Source organism: Solenopsis invicta, chromosome 7 (genome assembly GCF_016802725.1).
Source record: "Solenopsis invicta isolate M01_SB chromosome 7, UNIL_Sinv_3.0, whole genome shotgun sequence".
Taxonomy (NCBI): domain Eukaryota; kingdom Metazoa; phylum Arthropoda; class Insecta; order Hymenoptera; family Formicidae; genus Solenopsis; species Solenopsis invicta.
In genome coordinates this window covers 18,371,233-18,398,376 of record NC_052670.1, presented here as the reverse complement: position 1 = coordinate 18,398,376, position 27,144 = coordinate 18,371,233, and the positions used below count along the sequence as shown (strand labels likewise).

Below are 27,144 nucleotides of genomic sequence, written 5' to 3'. Positions count from 1 at the left end.
GCACCGGAATGCACGGAAGGATTTCGGCAGCTTCCCCTCGAATGCGGGCGGAATACCCTGGTCCGCCAGTCAGGATGTAGGCCAACTGATTTGTGTCCAGATGTGCAGTTTGCATTACAATTTGTAATTCGGGTCTTCTGTTTGTACATTTAATTAACAATAATTCCGAATATAGCTGTCTAGTATCAGTCTCGATATAGTTAAAGACATGATAATATGGGGATACGGAATCTATCATATGACGTAACTGATTTAACGGCGGGGTTTCGCTTGGGATTTTCTCTAATTCCTTGATGAGCAAGCGCGGATGCTCTGTCTGTAACAGAGTTGCATTGCATACGCTATGCGGAGTGCTAGCGAATATAATGATATTATTATTTTTATATATCAACGAATAAGCAGTGGGATTTTTGTCAGATTTTATTTTTTTCGCTACACCGCGATATTTAATAGTGTGTGCAGCAGTGTTACATCCCGAATGGAATATAGGTGACCAATAATTATGGTATCCGTCTTCGTCGATGCAATGCAATCCCGTGTATTTACAAGTACCGCCAGGTAAGATTATTTTATCTTTCAATGTATTTACTTTGATATAATTTTGCTTGAATGATATATGTAAATAATTTTTAGTAATGATGTCTGTTAAATTTTCAGCTATCTGTGACAGTGGAGTGGAAGCATTGCCAATGGGTAGCAATCTGCTGTTGACGACGTTTAATTTTAAATCAATAAAGGTAACATTTTTAATTGTGACTTGTTTATAGTTATGCATGTGAATGCATTCGTGTAAGTTAATCGGTAGATAAGATCTGTGTGTTTTGATGGGATTATTATATTGTAGACTTCTACTGTCATAGATGACATTTTCTGACTCTATTCTGCAAGATAGTACGCTAACATTAGCGTCTTTAGGTAATTGGATTAAGTCGATGTTTATTCCATGGAGTATGATCCTCCCCTCGGGCGTATTACAATCGTCCATTTCGAGTAGTGAGACGAGGGTGCCATTTGGGTGAGGCCCATTGCAATCATAGCCCATGAGTGCATCGATAGGACTGATCAGGATGATCACCGTGAAAATTATAGAAATCATCTGTAACATAAAGGTTGGTCATCCTGATTCGCTTAAATAAGCCTTTTTTAGCTTATTAGAGTGCACTATCCGAGTAGTGCCTCTTATCTCAAGAGTTACATTTCGATCCATCACTTCCAGTACCCGATAAGGCCCAAGATATTCAGAAGTGAATTTGCTCGTTTTTACATCGTTTAGCAGGAAGACATTGTCACCAGGTTGAAAAATTACTGGTTTAACGCGTTTGTCGTAATTTTGCTTGGATTTTTGCTTAGCTTTTTCTAAGTTTAATTTAGCTTTGTGTTGTAATCCTCGAATCTCGTGAAATAAATTGTTAAGTTGGTGGGAATAAGTTTCTTGAGCAGGCTCAGTATTATAGCTAGATGGGATTCGTGCTGGTGTACCAAAAATTAATTCGTGTGGGGTATACCCAGTACCTTCGTGCACAGAGGTATTGTACGAGAAACTAGCTCTTTCAATGTGTATATCCCATTCATTTTCTTTTTGTACAAAGCATTTTAAGTACTCAATTAGCACGGAATGTGATCTTTCGAGCGATCCGTTAGATTGAGGATAATACGCGGTGGTTCTGAAATGCTGGATTCGAAACTTTTTAGTAATACTTTTCATTACTTGACTCATAAAGTTACGGCCTTGGTCTGTTAGAATACTGCGTGGACAACCAAATCGGCAGATAAAATAATTGATAAAGGCTGTAGCTGTTGCTTCGGCGCTAATACTTGACAGAGGTGCATAGACAGAATATTTAGTCAATAGGTCTTGCATTGTTAAGATATAAGTATTGCCAGAATCAGTGGTTTTAAGAGGTCCTACAATATCGAGAGCAACTTTGTCGAATGCTTGACCAGGTGTATCGGTCAGCATCATTGGTTGTCTCGTTTTTTGTCTAACAAGTTTTCGTGTTTGGCAAGTAAGGCATTGTTTAACGAAATTTTGAATTTGATTTTTCATATCGGGCCAAAAATAACGTTTTCTAATAAGTCTGTAAGTTTTAGTGATGCCTTTATGTCCACCAATTGCTGATTCATGGTGTTCTTTTATTATGTTAATTCTATCTTCTACTAAAGGAGTAGTTAAGCCGTGACAAATATTAATAATGATAGGTTGTTCTGCTACCGCAGTTGTTAAACTTTCGAGTACTAGTCTCCATGGAGTTGAATCTAATATTTCAGTTTTCCTCACGCTAATTGACTGTAAATTTAATTCAGTGATTACATCGAGAAGCGAAGCGAAACATTCTTTTAAAATTTCAATATCCATCTGAATGGTTTTTCGTTCTTTTACAGCTAAGATAATTACGTGTTTGTCATTACAATGACTCAGCAAGTAGACGCGGGCTCTTCCGAGCATCAAATTGTCAAGAATTGGCAATTTCTCTGCATCGTGGAGTTCAATTGCTCCATTATCAAAAGGTCGCGTATCAACAGTGGTTAATACAACGAGATGATCGTTTCTTTCGAGCAATGATGACGGATTGTCTAGAATTTTACACAGGGCGTTAGGAATAGGTAACGATTCAAGATCTGGTTTATGCTCATGCTCACTATCTGAGAGTTCGAAATCGGAAGGTGGAGGCTCTGGTGGGATATCAGGTTGAGGTGGCGTTTCCTCAAAGTCTGAAATTCGCGCGTCTTCGTCCACGCTAGAGATCTCGATTATGTTTTTCTGCTTTCGCGGTCTCAATTTGTATCGCGACGGTATAGACGTAAGTGGCTGTGAGACCGTTTGGTCTGATGATTCGAGGCGGATCATCTCTTCTTGAAATGATGCCTCTGGGTTGAAGCTGAATTCGCGATTAGATGACTGCGGGATCGGTTGTTTAATATGAGACGGTTCTTCACAAATAATTAGCGAGGCGTTCGATTCTTCAGAATCCGGGGGAGAGCCCAATTCCACACCGGAGCCAGACCTTAATATAGGCCTTTTTCGTGGACGCTCATCATCAGAATCGTTGTCGCCAGTAAACAGTGTACTTAATGCACGGCGAACTTCGTGAGTTTGTGACTCAAATCGCGGTTTTTTCCTAATAGGCATTACCGAATAAAAGATTGGCTCAGGAATAACGGGATTTCTAGACAGTGCATCCGCGTTATTGTTACTGGTGCCTTTCTTATAAACGATATCATAATCATACTCTTCCAATTTTAAACGCCATCGCGCGAGCCTGGACGTAGGGTCCTTGACGCGATGTAGCCAGGTCAATGGCTGGTGATCAGATTTCTTTGGTACAATCCAAACAGGTGAATTATATGGAGAGTTGGAAGGTACTATAATGTCGTTTGAGCGAAGTTGGTTTACTTGTCGATTTATCTCGTCTTTATGTATAGGAGGAAATCGATACTGTTTTGTGTGTATTGGTACATCATCTGTAGTCGTTATTTTATGCGTTACTACGTGAGTTTGACCGAGATAGTCGTTAGGTATGTAAAATCTATCTGAGTTACTTTTAACTAGTGTGACAATGTGTTCCTGCTCGAGAGAAGTCAAATGTTCAAGTCGGAGTGATTGTAATATTATAGATACTCTATCAGGATTTATTTTAAAATTATTTAATTCAGAATTCTCAAATTTTTCGTTGGGTTTTATCGTGCGACTTTGAGTGATGGTGATATTTCTACGCGTAATTTTTTTATTTTTAGTAACGGCAATTTCCTTTGTATTTATAATAGAAATTGCTTGATTATTATTCATGTTATGAATCGCTTTTTCTTGTGGGAGTGCTCTGCATGGCACAAGGGAGGGAGCTGGTGCACTCTGTGGTGCCAGCGTAGGATTAGAGTAGATGCCGCTTGGGCTAGATTTGTGAGAAAAAGAAGGTCCCATGAGGGCAGTCGCGCTTTCTTTTTTGTGAAAGGGGCCCGTCTGGGCTCGCATGCTTTCCGCATGGAGTAGAGTATTTTGAGTAATAGAAGTGCATTCGAAAGATGCATTGTAGAAATTAGGAGGATTGGTAAGAGAGAGCGATTCATCGTTATTAGTATTAGTATTAGTGTTTGCGGCGTTATCACCAGTGTTATTTATATCGTCACTGTTATCACCATTAGTGTTAATAGGAACATTTGTTTGGTTAGTGTAGTTGTTTGCATTAGTAGTAGTATTAATTATGTTATTTTTAGAGGATTGTAGTAATTTATGATTTTCATTTTTAGGAGAATTCTGGTTTAATAATGGAGTGTTTTCGATCTCCGTAGAGGTCGGTAGTTTGTCAGCAATTTGAGCAACTTCTTCGATTCGCAGGCTAGGTATCAGAACTTCGATCTCGTGATCGAGCGTATTAATTATTCGTATGTAAGCCTTGTCATTAATACAGGTTACAAGTGAATCTCCGGCGTATACTCCTTCGCAAATTTTTAGACGAGGAATATACCCTGTTTTAATTTCCGGGTTTGAGATTAGAACTACAAATCCCGTGTTAGTACGCGGAGGTACGACAATAGTTTCATATTTCTTAAACGGAAAATAGCAATTACGCCAAGTCAGGTTTCTTTGTGCGTAATCGATACAGGCGTCGTGTTCTTTGAAGAATGACGTGCCTAGAATACCTTGTTGCGTCATTGGAAATTCATCTGGCACGACGTGAATTTTTACTGGAGTTTCTAATATATGGGCTTCGATAGAGCCTAGCGTGCTAACGGCATTTTCAGTTATGCCTGTTAGTTGTAAAATCTCTTGATTGTTAATAGTGATGTCACCGTGAACACATCCTTTCTTAATGATATTAGGGTGCGCTCCGGTGTCCACCATAAAGGCGATCGGTCCGCGAAAAGAGGAGGACTCGACCTCTACGGAGGGAATATCTCCGGTGTAATTCCTGATGACGTAGAAGGGCGGTTTTCCACCGTGAGGATGGGACGAGGATTTCCTGGGCCTCGGGATGTCCCGTTGGCCGAGGCCTCTGTTTGGTTTCCCGAAAAATTGCCGGCTTTATGTGCCGTGGGATCATTAGTGTTACTGTTTTGATTAGCGCGATAATTATTATTTCCGTCACCAGTGTTATTATTATTTACTTTAATATGGTACTGTCGAGTACGACATTCGTTAATCAGGTGCCCGAAACGCTTACAATAGCTACAAATTTTCTGTTCGGTGCTACCTAGAGTTCCAGAAGAGGAACCAAAATCATTGCTTTGCGGGTTCGCCGCATTTTTACCTTGATTTTGATTTGTACGCGAAGCACGCGCTTGCTTTTCCCTAGCCTCCTCTCTCTCCAATCGTTTACTAATAATAATTACTTTAGCACAAGCGTCTGCAAAATTAGTATAGCCTTCGGCTCTAAGTTCTACCCGATATTCTCGTGGCAACCCCTCGTAAAAAGATTCTAACGCAAGGGCATCGATTGAAGCTATTTCGCTTTCCATTAATTGACGGTCGAAATTTGTTTGATCTCCTTCTATGATCGCAGTTCTCAAATCTTTGATACGCCCGATGTAGTCTAGTATATGTTCGGCGGGCTTTTTGTGAATAATGCTGAGTTGACCGCGGTAATAATTAGCAGTTCTACCGGAACCGAATGTGCGCTTCAAGGTGTCTAAAAATTTATCCATTGTTAAGTGAACCTCATCCTCCACAGCAAGGTAAGCGTGTCCTGTTAACTTGTTTCTTAGTGAGCGAACGAGATGGGCTTCGTCGAGAAGAGGGACTGATTCTTTCGCTCTTTTACAGGCACGAGCAAATTGCCAAACCGCGATATTGTGTCCATCGTATTTAGGCACTAATTCGAGCGCGTCTCTTATGTACGATCGCGAGTACGGCGTGTTGGATGGATAGGTAAATGCGCTTGGCATTGACGAAGCGGAGGGGATATCTCCTAGCGCTCCTGGAGACCAAAGAGGCACATGTTCGGGCTGTCCGGTAGATGTAAAAGTAGGAGGAGGTCTACTGCCTGCGAGAGTTTGGGTAAATATCTTCATCATGCTTTCTATATTGTCGGCTTTTCGCGTAAGCTCTTTTTCGCGTTTCTTGAGAGCTTTCATTTGCTTTTTAAAGTCGATGGGGTCATTGTATTCCCCCTCATCCTCGGAGGAACTCATTTTGAAATTGAAAATATGTGTATTTAATTAAACGCTTGATTTATTTTTAGGTGCGTCCAGTTTGACGAAATAATTGAAAGGAGAGTATCGTGCGGAGGGTTTGAAAGGAGAGGAAAGGTGAGCAATAGCTGCTTCTTAATTTTATTTAATTGTATATATGTATATTTTACTCATAGTTAATATTGTATCTTCATTTTTCAGAACTGTGCTTTAAGGAGCATATCGCGTGCCATCAGATGGATCATACATCGTTGTGTATGCCGTATCATCATGCAGCATCGACGCAATGGACTCGATTTAAGAATTAAAATCTGCATGTAAGCTGTTAATTAGCGATGTAATTTACTAATTAGTAATGTAACTTATTGATTATGTAACGTTACACCACGCTGTCATTAGTAATTATATTATATTTTATGTAAGGCGTAAAAGACTTCTTACCAAATAACTTTTAATTGATTTTATCAATTTTGAAATAATTAATTTTCCATAATCTTTTATAGTATTCTATAGCCTGTAGTTTTTAACGATTGGATTTATTGCATTCTGAATATAATTTTATTGTTCTTTAGAACGATTCCTTTGATATCTTATCGATTATTTAAAACAAGTCTCATTGCTCTGTCAATTCTTTTTGTAATTTATTTGAATGTATTCGATGTATTCGATTTTACAATTTTCTTGAGGCAATTAATTTTTCGTAACATTTTGTAGTATTTTATTGGCAATTACGTTTATAATTTAGCGATTGGATTTTCGTAATCCCACCGCTGTCACCAGTTGTTGCGTCCGCGGATTCGCGAGGGTTGCGATTCCGGGACGTAGATCTGGTTGATTGGTTAAGTTTGGAGTTAAGGCAGCTGTCACCAGTCGCGGCTCCGAATCGTGTGATAACACGGCCGGATACGCGACAAATTCCTTGTATGGGAAGTAGGAGGTATTGTAGGAAGATATATTATTAGGTGATTTATGAGTAGGTTTAGGAAATGTAGTAGCGTTTTATTAACGCTACTGGAGTAGTAGCGTGCGTGCTCGAGCTTGGCGTGGGATTAAATGAATGACAGAGCGAGTAATGGTTGAATATAAATGTGTATGTATTTTCGTGATTATGGAATAGTAGATGGTTACATATGGGGGCTGCGGGTAAAACGTCATCTTGCGAAAGAAGCGCTTTCTGCCGCCGGGATACGCGCGGTGAGCCCTTCGTTTGCCCATAGGTGCTTCGAGCGAGACATGGTAAATTTAAGACGGGTGAAGGATTGCCACGCTAATGCGTATATAAACAGGTAACTTACCGATCTTAACGCGAGAGAGAGAGAGAGAACTCGGTATAGAAGATCTACGAAATTTAGTGAAATAGATTAGTGATCGAGTATATGTAACGAGTGACGAATCCGCTGGGTCGGAGTGGTTACCCGTTAGAACGCCTCCCTTAAAGGTGGAAATTATATGGAAGAAGAGGGGACGGTGAGAGCGTCGAGGAGTCGCGCTAGCGAATCTTCCTCGACGGGTTGGGAATAGAAGAAGGACGATGTCGAAGAGTCGCGTTAGCGAGTCTTCTTCGACGCCGCAGGAAAGGGAGGGAGGCAGAGAAACGAGTGAGGCCACACTCTAGCTGGTGCTAGGTGAGGTTCAACCCTCAGGATCTCTGGCGGAAAGGAGGGAGAGGAAAAGAGGCGATCCGACCGGGGCCACCCCGAAGACCAACGTCTTCGTCAGGAGTAAAACCCTCCCGTCGCTGAGATCGTACCTGGAGGTCTGAATGTTGGTGGTCGCCGATGGCAGCGAATCTCACTCGACCAACAAGACTGATCTGAATTTCGAGCTCCGATTTCGCTCCTTATATAGGCAAGGATATGGGCAAGAGGTGTCGCGGGACGATTCCTCAGGTTCGCGGAAAATTCGGAGCGATAGTTTTTCGTAACGTGTGGCCCTTAGAAGCCCGCCCCGTTCCGCGACCGCGCGGCTTGCGCCTATATCGCGCGAGCGCTTGTAGACTTCTCCGGGGATCGCGACTCGCGGGGGCACCGCATACCAAGCCCCGACGCGAAATCCAGTGCCCAGGAAATTAATAGAATTTAATAGAATTTATATTGAGAGTGTGCGAGGCGATAGCGCCAAGCACATGCAATAGTTTTATGTATAAAAAGTTAAGGTTTAATTATCGTTCGTAGGAGATTGATTGATTCAAAATTATTTGGCATTTTTATTGGCCGTGATTTTAGAGCTGTTTCGATCTGAGTTGCATGGCACAGCAGTGGGAAGCGTCCATGAGTGGATCACGCTTAGATAATAATAAATTTGCCATTCTTAATATTTCGTATTAAATTGGAAAGATGAATAGAATTCCAACGCGCGGAGCTTGTCGGTATCAGAGGGGGCCGCGAGCCGAGGGGTCGGCGCGCACGATGTTTGTCTCGCGCCGATGGACGCTCGCGGGTGTTGCGCGTCGAGGGGCGGCACGAGGTAGCCAAGCCGTATGAAATTTGAAATCGAGCGATATCGACTGATGCGGGATTTATCTAATTGCTCGGAGGATGTTTCCGAATTCTGATTAGGATATTATTAGTACGGATGGCGCAGAAAAATAAAAATTTTCTCGCCAGACGTAACACTGAATATTTCTAAATATTTTTTAAAAATGTTTTAATTTGTATAAAAATTATGGCATAAATTTTCACTAAGAAAGTGGTGATGCTAACTATGATGTTTATTTTTCAGCCGATTATACAACAGTACGAGAGAAATTAAAGTGGTCAGAGCGATTGTTAGATATAAATTCGTGCACTGATGAAGCGGACGTGTATAAAAAGTCCCGAAAATTTAGAGCAGCTAAAGAACATAAATTAAGTTTTTATGATTATTCTGATGATGAAGACGGCGATTCTGACGAAGAAGTCATATTAAATCCTCCAAAACCTTCAATTTGCAAGCAGACAAATATTTGTAAAGAGACAGCGAAAAAAAATACTCATACATATAAAGGTAAGAATACAATAAAACTTTAACAGAATTTGGTACTTTTCCAAGTAAGAAAATATAAAAAACAAAAAAAAATTTATTTTTTGAATAAGAATTTATTTTATATTTAAATATACATTTATTCACTTATTTCCGATAACATATCTCTAATGAAAATTATATTTTATGATTAATGTGTAATTTCAATTAATTTTTAATTCTAACAAAATATTTAAATAAAAAACGTTTATTTTATTTGAAAAATTTTTTATTATAATGAAAAGTTATTTTTTATTTGTTGTTCTCTATTCGGATAATTACCAAACTTTGATTTTATTCTTTGAGGTTAGCGAAAGATTTTGCATAACTACAATTCTTATTCTTGCTACAATTCTTATTCAGATTTCGTCTGTTGTGTCAATTAACATTAAAATTAAGTATGATTTATGAATTTTTAAACTTTTTTTGTTAATATCAATAGCAATTAATTTATTAAGAAAGTGTTAATAAAATGTTTATGAAAGTAATAAAAGTTACAAATAAAAAGTAAAAGATATTACTATTAAAGATTGATGTAATAATTATTGCAAATAACGATTTATTTCTACAAATAAAAAATAACGACTAATGCTAATAATAAACAATATGAGTAACGAGTAATAGCCTCTAACACAAATATAAATTATATAAATTATATAAATAATTAATAACTTTAAGGATTTTGATGCCTTGGCCGAGCACTCTACGTTGACGATAATGACGTATTAATACTAATAGGCGTTAAACGTGACAGATTGACGATAAAATTTTGTTTTACATGTTATTTCATTATGTGTTTCATTGTGAAAGTGGGACTTGTCTTGTATCTATCAAATTTTTTAAAATAGACTGCAAGTAAAGTTTCTTTGAATGTTATACATAAAAGTATATTTTTTACTCTTTCTGAGAGTTATCCGTGTGTTTTCCTAATTGAATAAGCTTCACTTTACGTGCCTTTTATGACTATTTACTGACTGTTACTTATGCGGAAGGATAGTCAAGGTCCATTTTTACAAGTATTCTAAACGATTTTGTGACTGTTTTATTCAAATTTTCTTTATTTACAAATACTATGGTAAAAAAGATTATGTGTGATTTCTCGCCTGTAACGTTACTACCCAGTCGGCACACAGATTCAAAAAGAATTAAAAAAGAATTCAGACGTATGTCATCAATTTAGTGTTTATTTTAAAATGCAGAAAGAATTCTTTTTTTTTGAAAAGAAATCTTTTTGGGTTTGAAAATAAATTTTGAATGATGACATAAGTCTGAATTTTTTTTTAATTCTCTGTGCCGACTGGATACTTTAATAGGGCCGCGGCGAATAGACAGAAGCCTTAAAAGTGATTGCAAATAGAATATAAGATAAGGAAGGCTAATGGGAATGTTGCATTAGCCTTCCTTACTTTTTATTGTATTTAATCTCGAAAATCCTTACTAATTTGTTGGTAAAATATAAGGGGCAGTCATATGAAAACGAGACAGATGCACCATGCTCGTTATACAATCTGTCTCGTTTTCATTTGACTGCCTCTTATACAATTGTATTTATTAAAATTTAAATACGTTTTTCAATAAAGAATTAATACATTGAAATAATAACAGTAAGCATTTTATGAATTACAGATACAAAAAATGTTAAAAATTTTGATACATTTGGAACAAAATCAGCAAATATTGCATCTTGCAGTACCTATTACGTTGAAGAAGACAATTTTCAAAGTAAGTAATTTTATGTACAGTTAGGAGCTAAAAGGTAGCAACACATTTTCTTCGATGGTTTCTGGAATGTGGATTTGTTCATCGAACAGCGAACATAATTAGTTCTTACTTATGGAGCCAACCAATTACGTTCACCGATTGATGAGCAAGTCTACATTCCAAAAAACATCGAAAAAGAAATATTGCAACCTTTTAGCTCCTAACTGTACAGTCGTGAGCTAAAAGGTTGCAACACATTTTCTTCGATGGTTTTTGGAATGTAGACTTGCTCATCGAACGGCGAACGTCATTGGTTTTTACCTGTGGATTCAACCAATTAAGCATCGAACCATCTAACCATCGAAGAAAATGTGTTGCAACCTTTTAGCTCACGACTGTACACCTAAGGACTTTGATTCTGTCCATGGGGAAATTTTCTAAACTGAGAAGTCACCACTTTCTACATACTCGCAGTTTATAGCCTATATAGTTTACACCGAGCACCATAGAACTTATACTAATGGAAGGGGAATAGCCTACTCTGGCAATAGGTGGAGAGTGTGAGCATCATCTGAGAGACAGAAGATATATTTCTATCCTGCTCAGGGACTTTTCTTCTTTCTGCGCATGTGCCAAATGAGGCGCCATGTGTTACTAAGTTCTCTCTAATTCTACGTTATAAAATAAAATAATAATAATAATAATTAAAAATTTCTAGAAAAATACTTTATATATAATTTATTGATGGTAGAAATGTATAAGTTTTGAATATTTGTGGCGTATATATTGTTTCTTTTCAGCGTCACCTGAAAATTTCGCTTCGTGATACAAACGTATTTTAATATAAATTTCGATAATGCATTTTATTAGCTGTACTTTATGATTGTCAAAGATATCTTGGCTTCTTACATGCTCAAACATAGCATCTTGCGTAAAACTGTAATTACTCACAGCGTTAAAAATTTTTAACGCCAAGATATCTTTTATATTTTTTTTAACAAAAATTAAATGACTATTTTGTCTTATAATTTTTTCGCAGTGGTTTGTAATTCTTACTACGTCTTCCGAAGGAATACTCAATTTTCCTCTATTTTTTAATGTGATTAAGTGTGAGGTATTATTCGTGGATATTAAGAAAGAGGCACACGTCTTACACATTTTTTTATCACGAGTCAATTTTTTTACGACAAATCCACTAATATATTTTACAACATCTTCCACGTACGGACTGAGAGACCACAACGAATCTAAATAATCGTGATCAAATTGTATATCGGCAACTGTTCCAAAATCATGCGATTCGTCGTATATAGGATCGGAGTATTTTTTGCTTGTTGAAGGTACATGTAATATATGAATATCATTAATTAGGCAATTACCCCTTTCCGACGCATTAATTTCATGCCTAATCATCAATCTTTTGTATGCTGCTTCAAACTGTTGAGCGTTAGGATTGTTGTTAAATCCTCCCCGACTTCTCAGGGCACTAAAAAAAGTTTCTAAATGATCTTGGATTAGTTTAAATGTCAATAAATACTTTAATTTTAATTGTTTTAAAACATTCCATAATTCAAACATATTTTGTAAACAAATAACAAACCCTAAAAAGCCAGTTTTTCTAGTACATTCTAAAATTGATTGATTTTTTACAGTTTTTAAATCGCTAATGTATTCTATAATTTTATCAGCCTGACTTTTTAAGCTGTCATAGCTTTCATCTGTTAGAGGTATTTTACAATATGACCTCTTTGAAAATTGACTACGTACATTTAAAATATCAAATGCATTATTAAATACCGAGCAAAATTCGGCCGTTTTTTCGGGAGAATAAAATTGCTTATATTGCTTGCTTTCGTGTATAAACTTGAGAGCAGAACAAACACTTTCACTCAGAGTTTGAGCAGCTATTTTGACATTCATTCTGTTATTTACATATAAAATATGTTTCTTGGTCAATTTTGTGCCAGCACGTAACCCTTCTTCTTCCTCCATTTTTTGTAAAAGCACAATATCCTGCCAATAGATATTTGCATCTTTATGTTTTATTATTTTGTGATCGCCCAAAGTGTTTCGCACTAGTTTCAACATATGACATGGGTCAAAGAAACAGAAAACTTTTTTTTTCGTTTTGGGATTAATAAAATATGGCTTAAAAGCAGTCCCTAATTCAAAATTTGCCCCTAAACATTTACACATATTTATGTTTACGCTAGCTCCATCGAAAGTAAGGGAATGCACTTCTACTCTTGTCATTTCTATTAACTCTAGGCATTTTTCTAATAAACTTGCTCTCTCAACTCCATTTAATGAGTTCAATAGAAAATATCCTACAGGAATTTTCCAGTGGCCATTAATTGCGACAAGCATGAACACTAAGGCATTTGTTGCTTTACACGAATAATCTATATCGAAAGCATTATTATGATCAATCCCAAAATCAACAAGTCCGTAGTATCTTTTTCCATCATAAGTTACTTGTTGTCGAATGGCTACTTCATCTATTACGAGATTGCATAGAACCGGATTGTCATTTTTTTTAACCTGACACTTTAGAGCTTCAAATGCTTCAGCGGTGAATCCAGGGCGTCCATTCAATACTGAATACCACTTTCGAATGGTAGAGGGTTCAGGTAGAAGGTTACAAAAACTTTTCCGTACGTAATTGTAGGCTTTCGCAGAATAAAAGTTTAATGTAAGTGCGAATGCTCTTAATTCGGGAGAATATTTTTGTTTTACGGATTTCCTGCGTTTTATGATTTCTTGGATAGGATCAGGTAATTGGATCTGAAAAAATCACCATAATTTTAAAAAATATACGTGATCTTATTATATAATACTCATGTACAATTGAAAATCGATCTTATTATTTCTAATTTTTTTGATCCATCTTATTATTATGTACCGGATTGTATACCAATTAGCCCGGTTGTTCCACCTTTTGGTAAGTATCAAGTAACGTTAACTGTTAGGTAAACCCTTGCGATCCGCAAAGATTTACCTAACAATTAAATTTACCAAAAGGTGGAACAACCTTAATAATGTTTTCCAATCACTCCAATAGGAGCTTATTTTAAAAAACAAGCTCTTATTGGAGCGGTTTTTTGAAACAACTTTCTGTTGGAGCCGATAGAAATTTATATATAAATGATAAACATAAAATGATATAAATCCGAATACATGGTCGATTTTCTAAATCGACTATGAATTCGGACCATAACGTTTTCGAATAAAGCAGTTAACCCGCTTTGATTAATTGCTTCAATTGGAGAGCTTTATAATACAAAAATGTACAAAATTTCAAACTCTTCTGAAACTGAATAAAAATGTTCTGCCGTCAAATATACACGAATCTCGATATTGAATGTTTTTGATATTGTAAATATAAAGTATATAAAATCATACAAGTACACAAAAGCACTAAGATCCAGCTACGACCGTACGAAAGGCCTTCTTGTTTTGATTTGTATTTACATTATCGATCGAATATCTCTCTAAATTAAAATTGAATTATTTAGTAACATTTCCTCGGAAGATGTAATAAAAGTTCCAAACATGTCAAAAAACTTATAAAACAGATTAACCTTTTAAAATATTTTTGTTTAAAAAAAATACAAAAGATTTCTTGGCGTAAATAATCTTTAATGCTATGATTGATTATATATAGTTGTATATATAGTTGATAGATTATATATAGTTAGATTATACACAGATTGTATATAGATTATATATATAGTTGATTGATTATATACAGTATACAGTTAATTGATTATATATAATTATTCATGATGCTATGTTTAAACATACAAGCAATAAAATTCAAAGCGAGTGAGCCTGCTTTATCTGAAAATGCTATCGCTTTACGTTTAATTATTATATAGAAACTTCTTGATATACCATTAAATGATCCACAGCATTCTCCGATATAAAATTCTTCTTCTTAAGATGATCTATCAAGTCTTTCATAGTTTTAACACGGTTTTTCAGTCTCGTAGTTTGTTGTTGTAATGTTAAAATTTTTCTCCTTTGTTTTTTTACTACCAGCTTTGCTATATTTAATGCTCTTTTAGCTCTCCGTGGGGTGGCTAAATGTGGTGTTCTAATATCACCAATATATCGTGCTTCACGCGGAGAATTTGGAGGAGTTACATTTATCGGCAATACTGCATCAGTACCTAATAAACAATAATAATAATTAGTGATGCTTTTATTTAGCAAATATATATAATTAAGATTCCCATTCATAATTATGAATAAGTATTTAATATACACATTGAAGAATAAACAGTGAAATGATACTTTGATAAGTTGACTAATATTTTCAAAAACTCACCATAATGAATTTCTCTGGAGTTTTTTAAATTTTCATTTTCTGGAGTTTTGTTTACATTGTTATCAACTGGATGCTGAATTATAGTTGAACACGATTCTTCATGAGTTGGTTCATTGCCGATATTGTTATCTGCTGGATGCTGGATGATAGTTGAACACAATTCCTTTTCATGAGTTGGTTCATCGCTGATATTGTTATCTGCTGTATGCTGGATGATAGTTGAACACGATTCCTTTTCATGAGTTGGTTCATCGCTGATATTGTTATCTGTTGGATGCTGAATTACAGTTGAACATGATTCCTCTTCATGTATATTTAGTAAGCATTCACTTTTCTTACGTTTAGCAATTTCCTTATTATGCTTGCAGTCTTTATCATTATCATCTAGACTCCTAAAATTATTTTGTATTTAGATACATAGAAATATGTGGATATATATAAAATTAAAAATTATATATATATAATCAAATAACTGTCTTACATATATTATAGTTTTCCTCTTTAGATACATACCGTTTTTTACGTTTAATATGATAAACGGATGGTATGCTTTTATTTTTTAAAATTTTATTTGTTGCTGTAAGAAGGTAATCTTCTTTTGTAAAGTGATTGGAGCATAAAAAAGTGGAAGTTCTAAGAATAGCTTCATCCAAGTTACAAAATTTTAACCATTTTGTTTTTATTTGTACATCTTGTGGAAATCTGCAAGAATAAAAATATGATTTACTTAACCTAAAATACCATGCAAACGTAGAACATATATATATACTATTATGTACATATTAATATTAGAAGCTGTAATACATTTACTTACTTGTGATAAGATGCTGTTTTATCCCGATTATCACACAAAACACAATATTTAACCATTTTATATAAAAATAAAATCTCACTCTACGTACAGAAAATATCTTCCCGTTAAAAGTGATAGATATAAACAATCTGAAACAATCCTCCGATATCTACAAATTTTGATTGGTGAAGCGTGATCATGCGCAGAGAGAAGAAAAGTCCCTGAGAAGGACAGAAAGATAGTTCTGTCCTTTAGATCTTGCTCACAGCTCGTCGGCCGTATTCTCCTTCCATTACTATAAGTTCTATGCCGAGCACTTGATACGCGTACTAACTAGTAATTTTCTATTAAAATATCTTAATTTCGGCAATAAATTTACAAAATAGTATATTAAGTTGATACAATATGAATCAAGATAATTAAATATATGTATCTTGTATATACGCATCGTCGAAAGTAAGATAAATTAATAGAAAGTTACGAGTTAGTACGCGTATCAAGTGCTCGGTGTAAACTAGGCCTATGATTAATGTAACGACTAGAGCTTATTGGTCGTTACGTTAATCATGAACTGTAAGTATGTAGAAAGATAACTATTTCTTAGTTGAATAGCTTTATGAGCGATGCTTTTTTTGTGTGCAAGGCTATTTTGTTTAGTGATATTGTTTATATTTTGAACAGCACATATTGATTATTTGAAGCTTGTGTTTGCGATTTTTTGATTTTGAAGTCCAGAAATTTTTCTTGAGCACAAGTACTGTTCATAAACATGATCGCTAAACAGAATAGTCCTGCAAATAAAGTCGTTATATCGTTTTATCATTTGTTATTTTATTATTTTGTGAAGATTTATATCAATAACTTATCATCTTCTTTTGTGATAAAAAAATATTACATAAAATCACATTTGATATTAGATCATGTTTTATATCGCACATTAAATGTATATTATTTATTTAGACTAAAGCAATATTGTAATTTTATTAGACAGTTATACTTTTTTAATGATTGTTATACTTTTTTTTTATTTTAGCTTCACAACGCAGTGCAACTTTCAATGTTAAATCTCACGGAAAAAATGACCGACGTAGTCCTACAAATTTAGATTTAAATACTAATCGAGGTTTTTATGCAAATAATTTCCATATATTTTATTATATCAACACTACTAATTTTAATTTTATTTATGCGAGTAAGATTCTATTTTATGTATAAAGAAATTAATATTAACAATAAACTTAAAAATAAGCGAGCGAATTGGATGGAAATTATATATTCAATTATTTTGACATGGACACAGTTTTATGTTTATTTTTGAAACGCTTTAGCTTTACTTAGCCTTTTTCAATCGACAAATAGAAAACCGCGTATTACATCTTTTGTATTCATGTATTTAATCAAAACAATATAATTTGTACAATTTTAATCGGTCATTATAATAATTTTCGCAATGCGTCAGATCTCTCTCATGAAACACGAACGCTGTTCCCCATACAGCACATGATATCATTCGAATGTTCTGTACTCGTACTGTAGATGTACGTACCGTATATAATATACCTGGAACATTTCTATAACATCTCTAGCAGTACATTATTTTTTGTAAATTCTCAGGATGTACTTGTAATATCTCACAGTAGTACATTATTTTTCGTAAATTCTCAGGATGTACTAGTAATATTTCACAGTAGTATATTATTTTCCGTCCATTCTTGTATACTACTCAGAATATATACATTAATATACGGATCAGAATAGTCCGGCGCGGCGTGTTGCTTTCACGGACGACGTCGAATCGCGGCTAAGTCCGAAGGCGGCGTGTTGATGCGCGCGCATAGGCGAGCCGAAGTCCGCCCCGATGAGAGTCGAGCGGGCACAAAGCGCACGAAGCCACGAACAAGTCGGACTAGGGACCCTCAAGAGAGGGATCGGACAATCCGCCGCCATTATAGGGATACAGGCAGTGTATTTAACTAACGCGGCAGTATTTAAATGCATTTGTATTACATTAAAATTCCTATTCACTTTCTAATTCCGACAACTATATCTTTTTCGTAAAGAAATAAAATTATTTACCATTAATATTGCGATTCTGCTTCATTAATATTTTTAAAAACATGTTTCGTTCATCTTTCTAGAATTCCAATGGACAAACCTTTCGGTTAGCTCTAACCGTGATTGGCCGAAAGAGGCCCTAACAGGAAGTCTCCTTCTAATGGCGGCAGCCAATCCGCATCCTGCACTGCGTTGTCCGATCCCTCTCTTGAGGGTCGCTAAGTCGGACGTCGGCGATCGGACATTTTGTGTGGAGTTACACAAAAAAGAAGAAGAATCTTGTGGAGTTGTCGAAGTTGTTAGTGTACGTGCACGCAAGCGAGGACAAGAAACATTTGTAAAGAACGGAAAATATTGGTAAGTTTATTATCATAATTCGTAAATAGTGAATCGAGCGAGAATCGGCACAAATTAATGTCACTGTTGTTAATATATATTTTTCAGAGTCGACGACCGGCGTTGTAAATTTATGAATTATCCAAGTTTTAACACGTAACCTCGTGGCGTTATGGAAAAAAGTGTACCCAAAATCGAAAACATTACCCAAGTAAGTACATCACAGTCAACTCTCTAAATCTGAATCAGTGAATATTATAGTCACTGATTATCTAGTGGCATACTTTGCACTGATAAATCAGTGATTTTTGTAACCTAAAAGTCAATGAAAAGTTACTGGTAATCATTGAAAAGTTCTAATTGATCAGTGTATTAATAAATACATTCTTAAATCGTAATAAATACGCAATAGTCATTAATAAATACACGATAAATTTATTGATTTTTTCAGTTTAAATAATCACTGATTGTCACTGATTATCCAGTGGCATTGATTTAGCATACTTTGCACTGATTGGCAGTGATATCCACTGATTCAGATTTAGAGAGAAAATGACATCATGTTGACAAAAAAATGACGTAATATTGGGTCAATATGACGTCAAAATGATATCATTTTGACTGCACTGTGTAATTTGGGTAAAAAATGTTACTAATATAATGAAATTTTACATACAAGTAGATCATCAACAAAAACAAAAATATAACATTTGAAACAATTTACAAACATTTTTTTCTACATTTCTTTGGAAAAGAAATAGTAGTAACAGTTATTTAGGTCGGTTGTACAATCAGTCGTGTGTCATATGTCACGTTCTGTCAAAATTAAGTTAATTCGTCCGTTTTGGGGTCAAAACATTTAAGTTATTTACCCGGGATTTGGACCAGGTTGTGCGATTAATCCAGTCCGAAGAGATAACGAATTTTATATGTTTTATAACGAGGGTCATATTTGTTTATTAAATTAAAATTTGGAAAATCGTTCCGACATTCGATTACATATGACTGATCGTAGAATCAGCCTTACAGTTAATCTATGTCTTTTACGTTCTATTAGATTTGCTATTTGTATACATTTTTTTGTCTTTGTATCCCTGGAGAATTAATATCAATGTTTTAAATATTTTTTGCATACTTTTGATTGGGACGGTGCCTTCAGAACATCCTTAAAAAAACATTTTTAAAATATTACATTTGTATATATTTTTTAATTTTAATATTTTTATCGTTATTTAAAATAACAATGCATAATTTTAATAGAATTTATACTAATTAATAATATATTATGTACAATATAATATGAAAATTATAAAACAGTATAATAATATCAACTAAAAATAAGATATAAAACTCTGAAAGTATTAATACTCTCCCTCTGTCTCCGTCTTCAAATAATGATTAATATAACATTATTTAACAGATAATGAAACGAAATTTGCCCAGAAAAGACATTGCATGTGTATCAAAAAGTCGCTTGTGTCAATTAGCTGCACAAGAATCAGAACTTATATATGATAGTTTCTTCAATACAACTGTATCATCACATAGTGATAATGATGAAAAATCAAAATATTTAAATAATGATTCTAGAATATATTCACATACGATACATAAACGTACAGAAACGCATGCAATTGAAAATGGCACTATTAATGAACAAAATGAGAATAATATATGTGCAGCATATGAAGATGACGAATGTCGACAGTTAAACGAATCGGATTCAGAACAATCTCCTATAAACATTTCTTGTGACTCAATACCTTATGTGGCATCTGAAAATACAAATACAAGAGATAGCGATTTTAAAGATATCCTTGCTGTCTGGGCTACAGAGCATCAAGTCTCACATACTGCTCTGAGAACATTACTTCAAATATTAAAACAACACTCTTGTTCAAGCTTTTGTCTCAACAAAATTGTCGACAGATGCACGATCACTTTTAAGAACACCGAGAGAACAAGAGATACGCACAGTAACTCCGGGAATATATCACCATTTTGGATTACTTAAATCTGTATTAAATATATTGACATCCGCAAAGGATAATATTGATTGTGTGAAAATAACTATCAATGTTGATGGATTACCACTGTCGAAATCGTCATCACAACAGTTCTGGCCCATATTAGGTTCAGTTCTTCCATATGATAATGTATTTGTAATTGGACTTTATTATGGATATGAAAAACCGACAAATGCCAATGATTTTTTGAAGCAATTTGTTGACGAGGCTAAAGATATGTGCGAAAACGGTATTACCATTAATGGTCGTAATATAAATTGCAGGCTTGAGGCTTTAATTTGTGATACTCCGGCGAAAGCATTTGTTATGTGTGTAAAAGGACATTCCGGTTATTCCAGCTGTACTAAGTGTCAAACAGAAGGAGAATATGTAGGAAACCGAATATGTTTCCCACAAATCAATGCACCACCTAGAACAGATAACAATTTCATTCGAAAGACTGACGATAATTATCACAAGCCAGATATCACCTGCAGTTTGTTAGAAATACCACATTTTAAACCAATGTTCCGTTAGATCCTATGCACTTGGTGTTCTTAGGTACTATGCGCAAAATAATATATTTATGGCTTTCTGGGAAATTGGATTATCGGCTACAAAATAGAGCTGTTGAAGAAATTTCTACACGTTTAACAACACTGTTGAAGCCTGCAATACCTGTAGAATTTGCAAGAAAGCCACGAGCACTAAATTGTGTGAAATTATGGAAAGCTACAGAATATCGACTGATATTATTATACACGGGTCCACTGGCTTTTAAATATTAAAGAAAAACGTATATATCAATTTTATGACGCTACATGTGGTTATTTGCATTCTTTCTTCACCAGATTTAAATCAATACATAAATTATGCGCAAGATTTGATATTTTTCTTTATTGAAACATTTAAGAAACTATATGGTACTGAGAATATGTCACATAATATTCACAGTTTTGTGCATCTTGTTGATGACGTTAAAAGATTTGGACCGCTTGACAACTTTACTGCATTTAAATTTGAAAATTATATGAAAACATTGAAGAAATATATTAGGAAAACAGAAAGACCTTTACAACAAGTTGTGCGGAGATATTTTGAAGAAGAAATAAACTAGGATTTATCACTATCAACTTCTCTTTCATCACGTTCTGCTTTGGTACACCCAAATTTAACAAATTTGCATTATGATGGTCCACTTGTTTCCAATTGTAACAATCCACAATGTAAAATAGTGAAGTATAACGGAATTACATTGAAAGCTGGGACACTCGCGGATAGTTGTTGCGGCTTAAATTGTGGTGCCATTGTATGTATAGAAAATATAGCACACTGTTCAAAGCGAAATGTTCCAGTCATTATAGGTCGCGAATTTTTAGAAAGAAACGACTTATATAATATTCCTTGTCCATCATCATTACTTGAAATTTATAGTGTGCACTCATGCTCAGAATTGAAATCGTGGCCATTAAAAAATGTTGTTAGAAAATATGTGAAGTTGCCGTATGAAAATGACAAATATGCAGTTTTTCCATTGATACATAGCAAAATGTAATATGTATTGAGACAGAATCGCTGGCACGTTGAAGATGTACGCAGTCGTTGAATTTGAAGATGGACTCTCAGTAGTTCCATACAAATGGTTAACTCAAGATCTGAAGGAAGCTTTTTGGCCTATTTACACTAGTACTGCTAGATACGACAAAGCAGTTAAACGTATGGAGGAGCCGGAATCTACATGGTCAAAATGTTCTATTCGAAAAATATATGGGACATATAGTAAGTAATATTATATTTGTTTCTGAAATATATGTGTATTATTATTTGTTTTACACAGGCAATATTAATGTTTGTTGATGTCTATTAATAATTATAGGACAATGGTACATGTTTTTATTCCCATTATGTTATTTTGTTGCAGTGACTTATGATGTGGCAAGACAAAAGTGTAAACGAGCCGAAGAAGAGTCTGATCTACATCAAATACCGAGAAAGATGAATCTCGCAAGAGAACAAGAAAAAATAGAGCTAAAAAAGATATGAACTCCTCAGCGAGCAGCAATGAACTGTCAGATGACACTAGTATATTAGACAGTATGCCAAAAGTACCAAAATTTTTAAACAAAGTTACACATTTGAAAAATACCGGAAATGCACAAAAAAGTAAGAACTTTATAAAGCACTAGCTTAAACGGAAAAATATACTCCCCGAATTTCCTGTTTCTAAGTTTAGGGGTTTGCGTTGGGCGTTTATGAGTCAGTCGGGACATTTGCTTTTATATATATATATATACACATATACATATATATATATATATATATATATATATATATATATATACATATATAAATGAGAAGTCAGGGCAGTAAGGGTCAAGACGCCGATCCTGGGGCATAAATTCAATAGAATTTATTATTTCTCTTCACATTCCAAACAGTATGCGTACGTTTCGGCTCAGCTATGAGCCATCTTCAGCCGTTGCAATAATTAGAGCGTTCTCACTTCCCTATGGCGAGACCGATTGATATGGATCTTTTAGTCTGTGTTTCTGACTATTGAATTATGAAACTCGCCATAGGAAAGTGAGAACTCTCTAATTATTGCAACGGTTGAAGATGGCTCAAAGCTGAGCCGAAACGTACGAATACTGTTTGGAATGTGAAGAAAAATAATAAATTCTATTGAATTTATTCCCCATGATCGGCGTCTTGACCCTTACTGTCCTGACGTCTCATTTATTGAACTTTTGAAGGTCCTTATCTATGATTTAATTATACATATATATATACTAATACACTAAAAAATAATAGAATAATGTTTCAGTAACGTATTGTTGTATGATTTTCAGGTTTTGATGACAGATCATATAAGAGACAGAGTACAAAGACAATGAAAAATACTGCATCAAACAATCAGTCCAATGTAGGAAAGAACGATTTTCGTAAGTATAATTTTTGTTGAAATGAGATTTACACAAAAAATTTATAAGTGGCTATCTTGGGTTTATAACTGAGTATATCTATATTTTGGATATCTATGGCTACGTTCAGCGGAAAAGCAGCTCAGTGAGCCCTCAGTGAGCTGCTTTTTTCGCTGAATACAGCCTATCTATCTGAAAACTGTATAAATAATATATACAATGGTTACATTGTTTCATTACTTTCAGATCCATCACCAGTTGTTAGTTCTGGTTACATTAGACCCGGTGGGTCTAGGAATTATCAAATAGAAGAAGAAGAACAAGACGATCTAGTAAGTATTGAAAGTTCTGAGCGAGATGAAGATAATGATGTTGTATTAAGTCCGAGCTTGACCTCTAATGAAGGTTAGTATACAAGTAATTTTTATTTTACTTTTTATTTTACAATTATTCATAAATTTATATATTGTACAGTAGGGAGCATTAATGAATTCCGTTCGCGGTGTAGATGAGCGCATTATTTCTACCTTCCAGCCAATTGCGAGCTTAGAAGTAGTGCACTCATCTACAACGAAAGGGAACCCATTATTGTTCCCCATTGTACGTAACGTTATTCTGTGCAATTTATTTTGCAACAATTTTTTGTGATATCTTTTTTAACTGACTGAAAACAACCTTTACTTCAAAATGTTGTCAATATAATGGCAAAATCATTTATTATAAGTTTTATCATAAATTTCCTGTTCTACCTAGGGATAGATTGTGTGCTTAAAAACTTGTTGAAAATTACAAAAGTGAGGGAATATACTAGAATATTAACAATTTCATTTTTTAACACCTGATGAATTTGGTCACTTTTGTAATTTTTACTAAGTTTTGAAGTACAATTGATCCTCTGGAATGTAAATAAAATTTATTCTTATTTATATGCAAACATTTTAATTTTATTGTAGATAATTTTATGCTATTCGGATTTGAATGTTAAGGCTTTGTTTCATCCATGTTATTGCTTTTTTGAAATTCATATTCATAATGTTAACTTATCTGTGAAATTGTTGTACCGTATGTAATGTATTTTGTCTTTATTTTACTCTTATTTAATATAATTTAATTTTAATCGTGCATTTATATTCCTGTACAGGCTGACTGTCATCTTGACGTCAAACAGATGTCAAAATGACAGTTAAAATCACCATTACGGTATGGGACGATATGCAGTCATATTGCCATCATTTTAATCATTCATTTTGACATGATACTCCTCATCAATTTCATGTCAATCTGACATCATTTTGACTAGATTGTTTTCACTGGGTTTTTTCATATTTTTATTCTAGTATTTGTAGTTGTATATGTAGGTAAATGTGAGATCAATGTGTTAAAATTGTATTGAAATAGTAATAATATTTTATTGCATTTAGATGCACGAGATAAAAATGTTTCGAAAGATGAAGAATCATGTAATGATGACGATAATTATAATGTTAATGCTTCAGTCATGTCATTAGCAGGAATAAAGAAGACTAAAGTACTAGGACCAAATTACAATGATGGTGAACGAAGTAAGTATGCAAATAGTTTCTATTTTACTTAGGATTATTATATATATTAGAGTTATAATGTTATTAATGTACTTATTATGAAAAAATTTTGCGTTCTATTTTTTATTTGCAGTTCGATAAACTTACATTTTTCATATTTTTAATCTTTAGAATTTTTGAAAATGTTATCTTCTTTTTATACATAAATGGAATCTGTTTCGAATGTTTTTTAGAATCAAACGATTCTACACGATATGTAATTCGAAAACTAACGAATATGGAAATGAAAATGAATGTCATGCACACGGACATAAAAAATATGAAAAAGCAGGTTGCAAAACTTTCAACTGGTACTTTCGAAACGAAAGAAAGACAAAAAATTGATATTTTTCAAGATCTGCCATTGAAGGATGAAAACGATCTTGAAGCGATGGAAACAAAATTAAAAAATAATTCATCTTATCGAAGTGAAATGGTAAGTTTGGATTTAAAATGTTATAGACTTCCATCTCTTAATACATATTATAGGCCAGTCATATTAGACATTGAACCTTCCAATTAATTTTCCCAGGTTGCAACCACCATGAATCGCTTTGATTTGAGGTGCTATAAGTGGGATTTATTTGTGTAATATGACTGACCTATTACACTTGTGTTTATTTCCATACATTCTATACTTTGTACGTTTTTTTATTGTTTCAAATATTTGCAAATCTTTCAGACGACACAATTGGCATTTGTATTGTGTCAAAACATGAAAACATCATGTTTGCGACTGATGAGACTAATGGTCTCTAATGACTTGGCGATAAAGTACAGTTGGTACGGTGCAAAAAAGGAACAAATATTTTCCAAATTAGAAATTTGCAAAATAATTACAAGTAAGTAAAATATTTAAAAACAATTTGTATTTTTTTATTAATGAATACTATAAATCCTGTAAAAGTTGAAAGATATGTTCTTAAATATTTTGTAATAATTTATTAATTTATTAATTAATAAAAACATATATTCATCAATATATTGATATTAAAGTATGTTTTGTGTATATTAGAGATAGAGCATATAATTATTTGTAACTGAATTTAAATTATTAAAAATTTAATAATATTATACAAAAATTAAATTAGCATAGACATATTTGTTCTACTATTTAGAAATAATAAACGATAAAAATGTTCTTTTTTCAGATGTGATACGAAAATCATTTGTTGATGTGACAGACGACCAAATTTCAGCTCCGATTAAAATATGGCTAGCCCATGCCAAGGAACGCATGACGAGAAACAAAGAACAAGAAAACAAGGACAAGAAAACGTGCCTTTGGAAAACGTGCCTTTGGAAAACGTTAGATTGTAAATCGGCAATGAATATGAATATTTATCTTTTTGCGCAAGAGTCAGATTAGTAGCAACATGTTTTCTTTCTTAAAAGTTTTATTTTTTAAATGTTGGTCTTTTTTGCAATATTGTCGAGATGCTGTAGCACCATGTTTCCTTTCTTAAAAGTTTATTTTAAATTTTGGTCTGCAATATTAGTTTTCCGTGTATAGGAATTAAGTGAAAGTGATTGATGGTATATTACCAATTGTGTATTTGTGCAATACGTACCAATAGCTCAACGAATTTTGCTTCGTTTTCTTGTTTTGTAATAACATAACAATGCACATATAAATAAATATAAATTTATAAAATATAAAAGTACCAATTATTTAATCCTAATCGAACGTAATAAGTGTATACCGTGCATATTCTATCCGTGGTTCTATATTGATACCTGAGATATTCTTGGTATTTACTGCGGGATATTCTCAGTAGATACCCCCGATTTGGACAGGGCGATAATAGGAATGTTCTGAGTACGTTCGCAGTAAATCATAGTACGTATCTCGAACGTTCTGAGAATTTACGCAATCTACTGCTGCGATATCCTTCGAACATTCTCAGTATCTACTTGTGCTGTATGGGTCACCAGATTTTTTGTTTGAAGAATGTTTCCGAGATGTTATACGCGGTTTTCAATGTATACTTATCGATTGAGAAAGGCTAAGTAAACCGAAATGGTTCGAAAATAAACATAAAACTGTGTCTATGTAAAAATAATTAAATATATAATTTCGCTCTCTATAATTTCTAATTCGCTCGGTTATTTTTGACCTTATTGTTAACATTAATTGCGGTTAGCACACACAAGTCTATTTATTATTTATTAATTATAAAGAAATTTAATTTATTATATAACATCAAATTTTGTACACGTTAGGTTAGGTTTATACCATATTTTATATCGCACATTAAATTAATATTGAATGCATGTACATACTAGAGCAATATTA

The 27,144-nt window shown here is 34.0% G+C and overlaps 3 protein-coding genes across 4 annotated transcripts in view; 2 read left to right on the top strand and 1 right to left on the bottom strand.

The window, feature by feature from the left end:
* LOC113005933 overlaps window positions 1–27,144 on the top strand; it is a 36,835-nt gene that overhangs the window by 5,444 nt on the left and 4,247 nt on the right. Inside the window, exons 2-3 of the mRNA XM_039451480.1 lie at window positions 8,848–9,111; window positions 10,753–10,848. Coding sequence (XP_039307414.1) covers window positions 8,848–9,111; window positions 10,753–10,848 — 360 coding nt within the window. The remainder of the gene's footprint in view (window positions 1–8,847; window positions 9,112–10,752; window positions 10,849–27,144) is intronic.
* Window positions 14,560–16,256, bottom strand: LOC105207167 (THAP domain-containing protein 6). Its single transcript, XM_039451481.1, has 4 exons — window positions 15,972–16,256; window positions 15,671–15,859; window positions 15,158–15,549; window positions 14,560–14,999 (listed from the first exon to the last, which is right to left on the bottom strand). The coding sequence occupies exons 1-4, from the start codon at window positions 16,025–16,027 to the stop codon at window positions 14,698–14,700; spliced, it is 939 nt and encodes a 312-aa protein (XP_039307415.1). The 5' UTR covers window positions 16,028–16,256; the 3' UTR covers window positions 14,560–14,697.
* LOC105203382 lies at window positions 18,444–26,504 on the top strand. Of its 2 annotated transcripts, none has more exons than XM_039451479.1 (9): window positions 18,444–18,552; window positions 19,762–22,126; window positions 22,269–22,510; window positions 23,197–23,289; window positions 23,515–23,673; window positions 24,690–24,830; window positions 25,043–25,284; window positions 25,531–25,690; window positions 26,000–26,504. In XM_039451479.1, the coding sequence occupies exons 3-9, from the start codon at window positions 22,387–22,389 to the stop codon at window positions 26,215–26,217; spliced, it is 1,137 nt and encodes a 378-aa protein (XP_039307413.1). In that variant the 5' UTR covers window positions 18,444–18,552; window positions 19,762–22,126; window positions 22,269–22,386; the 3' UTR covers window positions 26,218–26,504. The 2 variants fall into 2 exon arrangements, with proteins under 2 accessions (XP_039307413.1, XP_039307412.1); XM_039451478.1 differs by having other exon boundaries at window positions 18,449–18,552; window positions 21,918–22,126; window positions 26,000–26,231.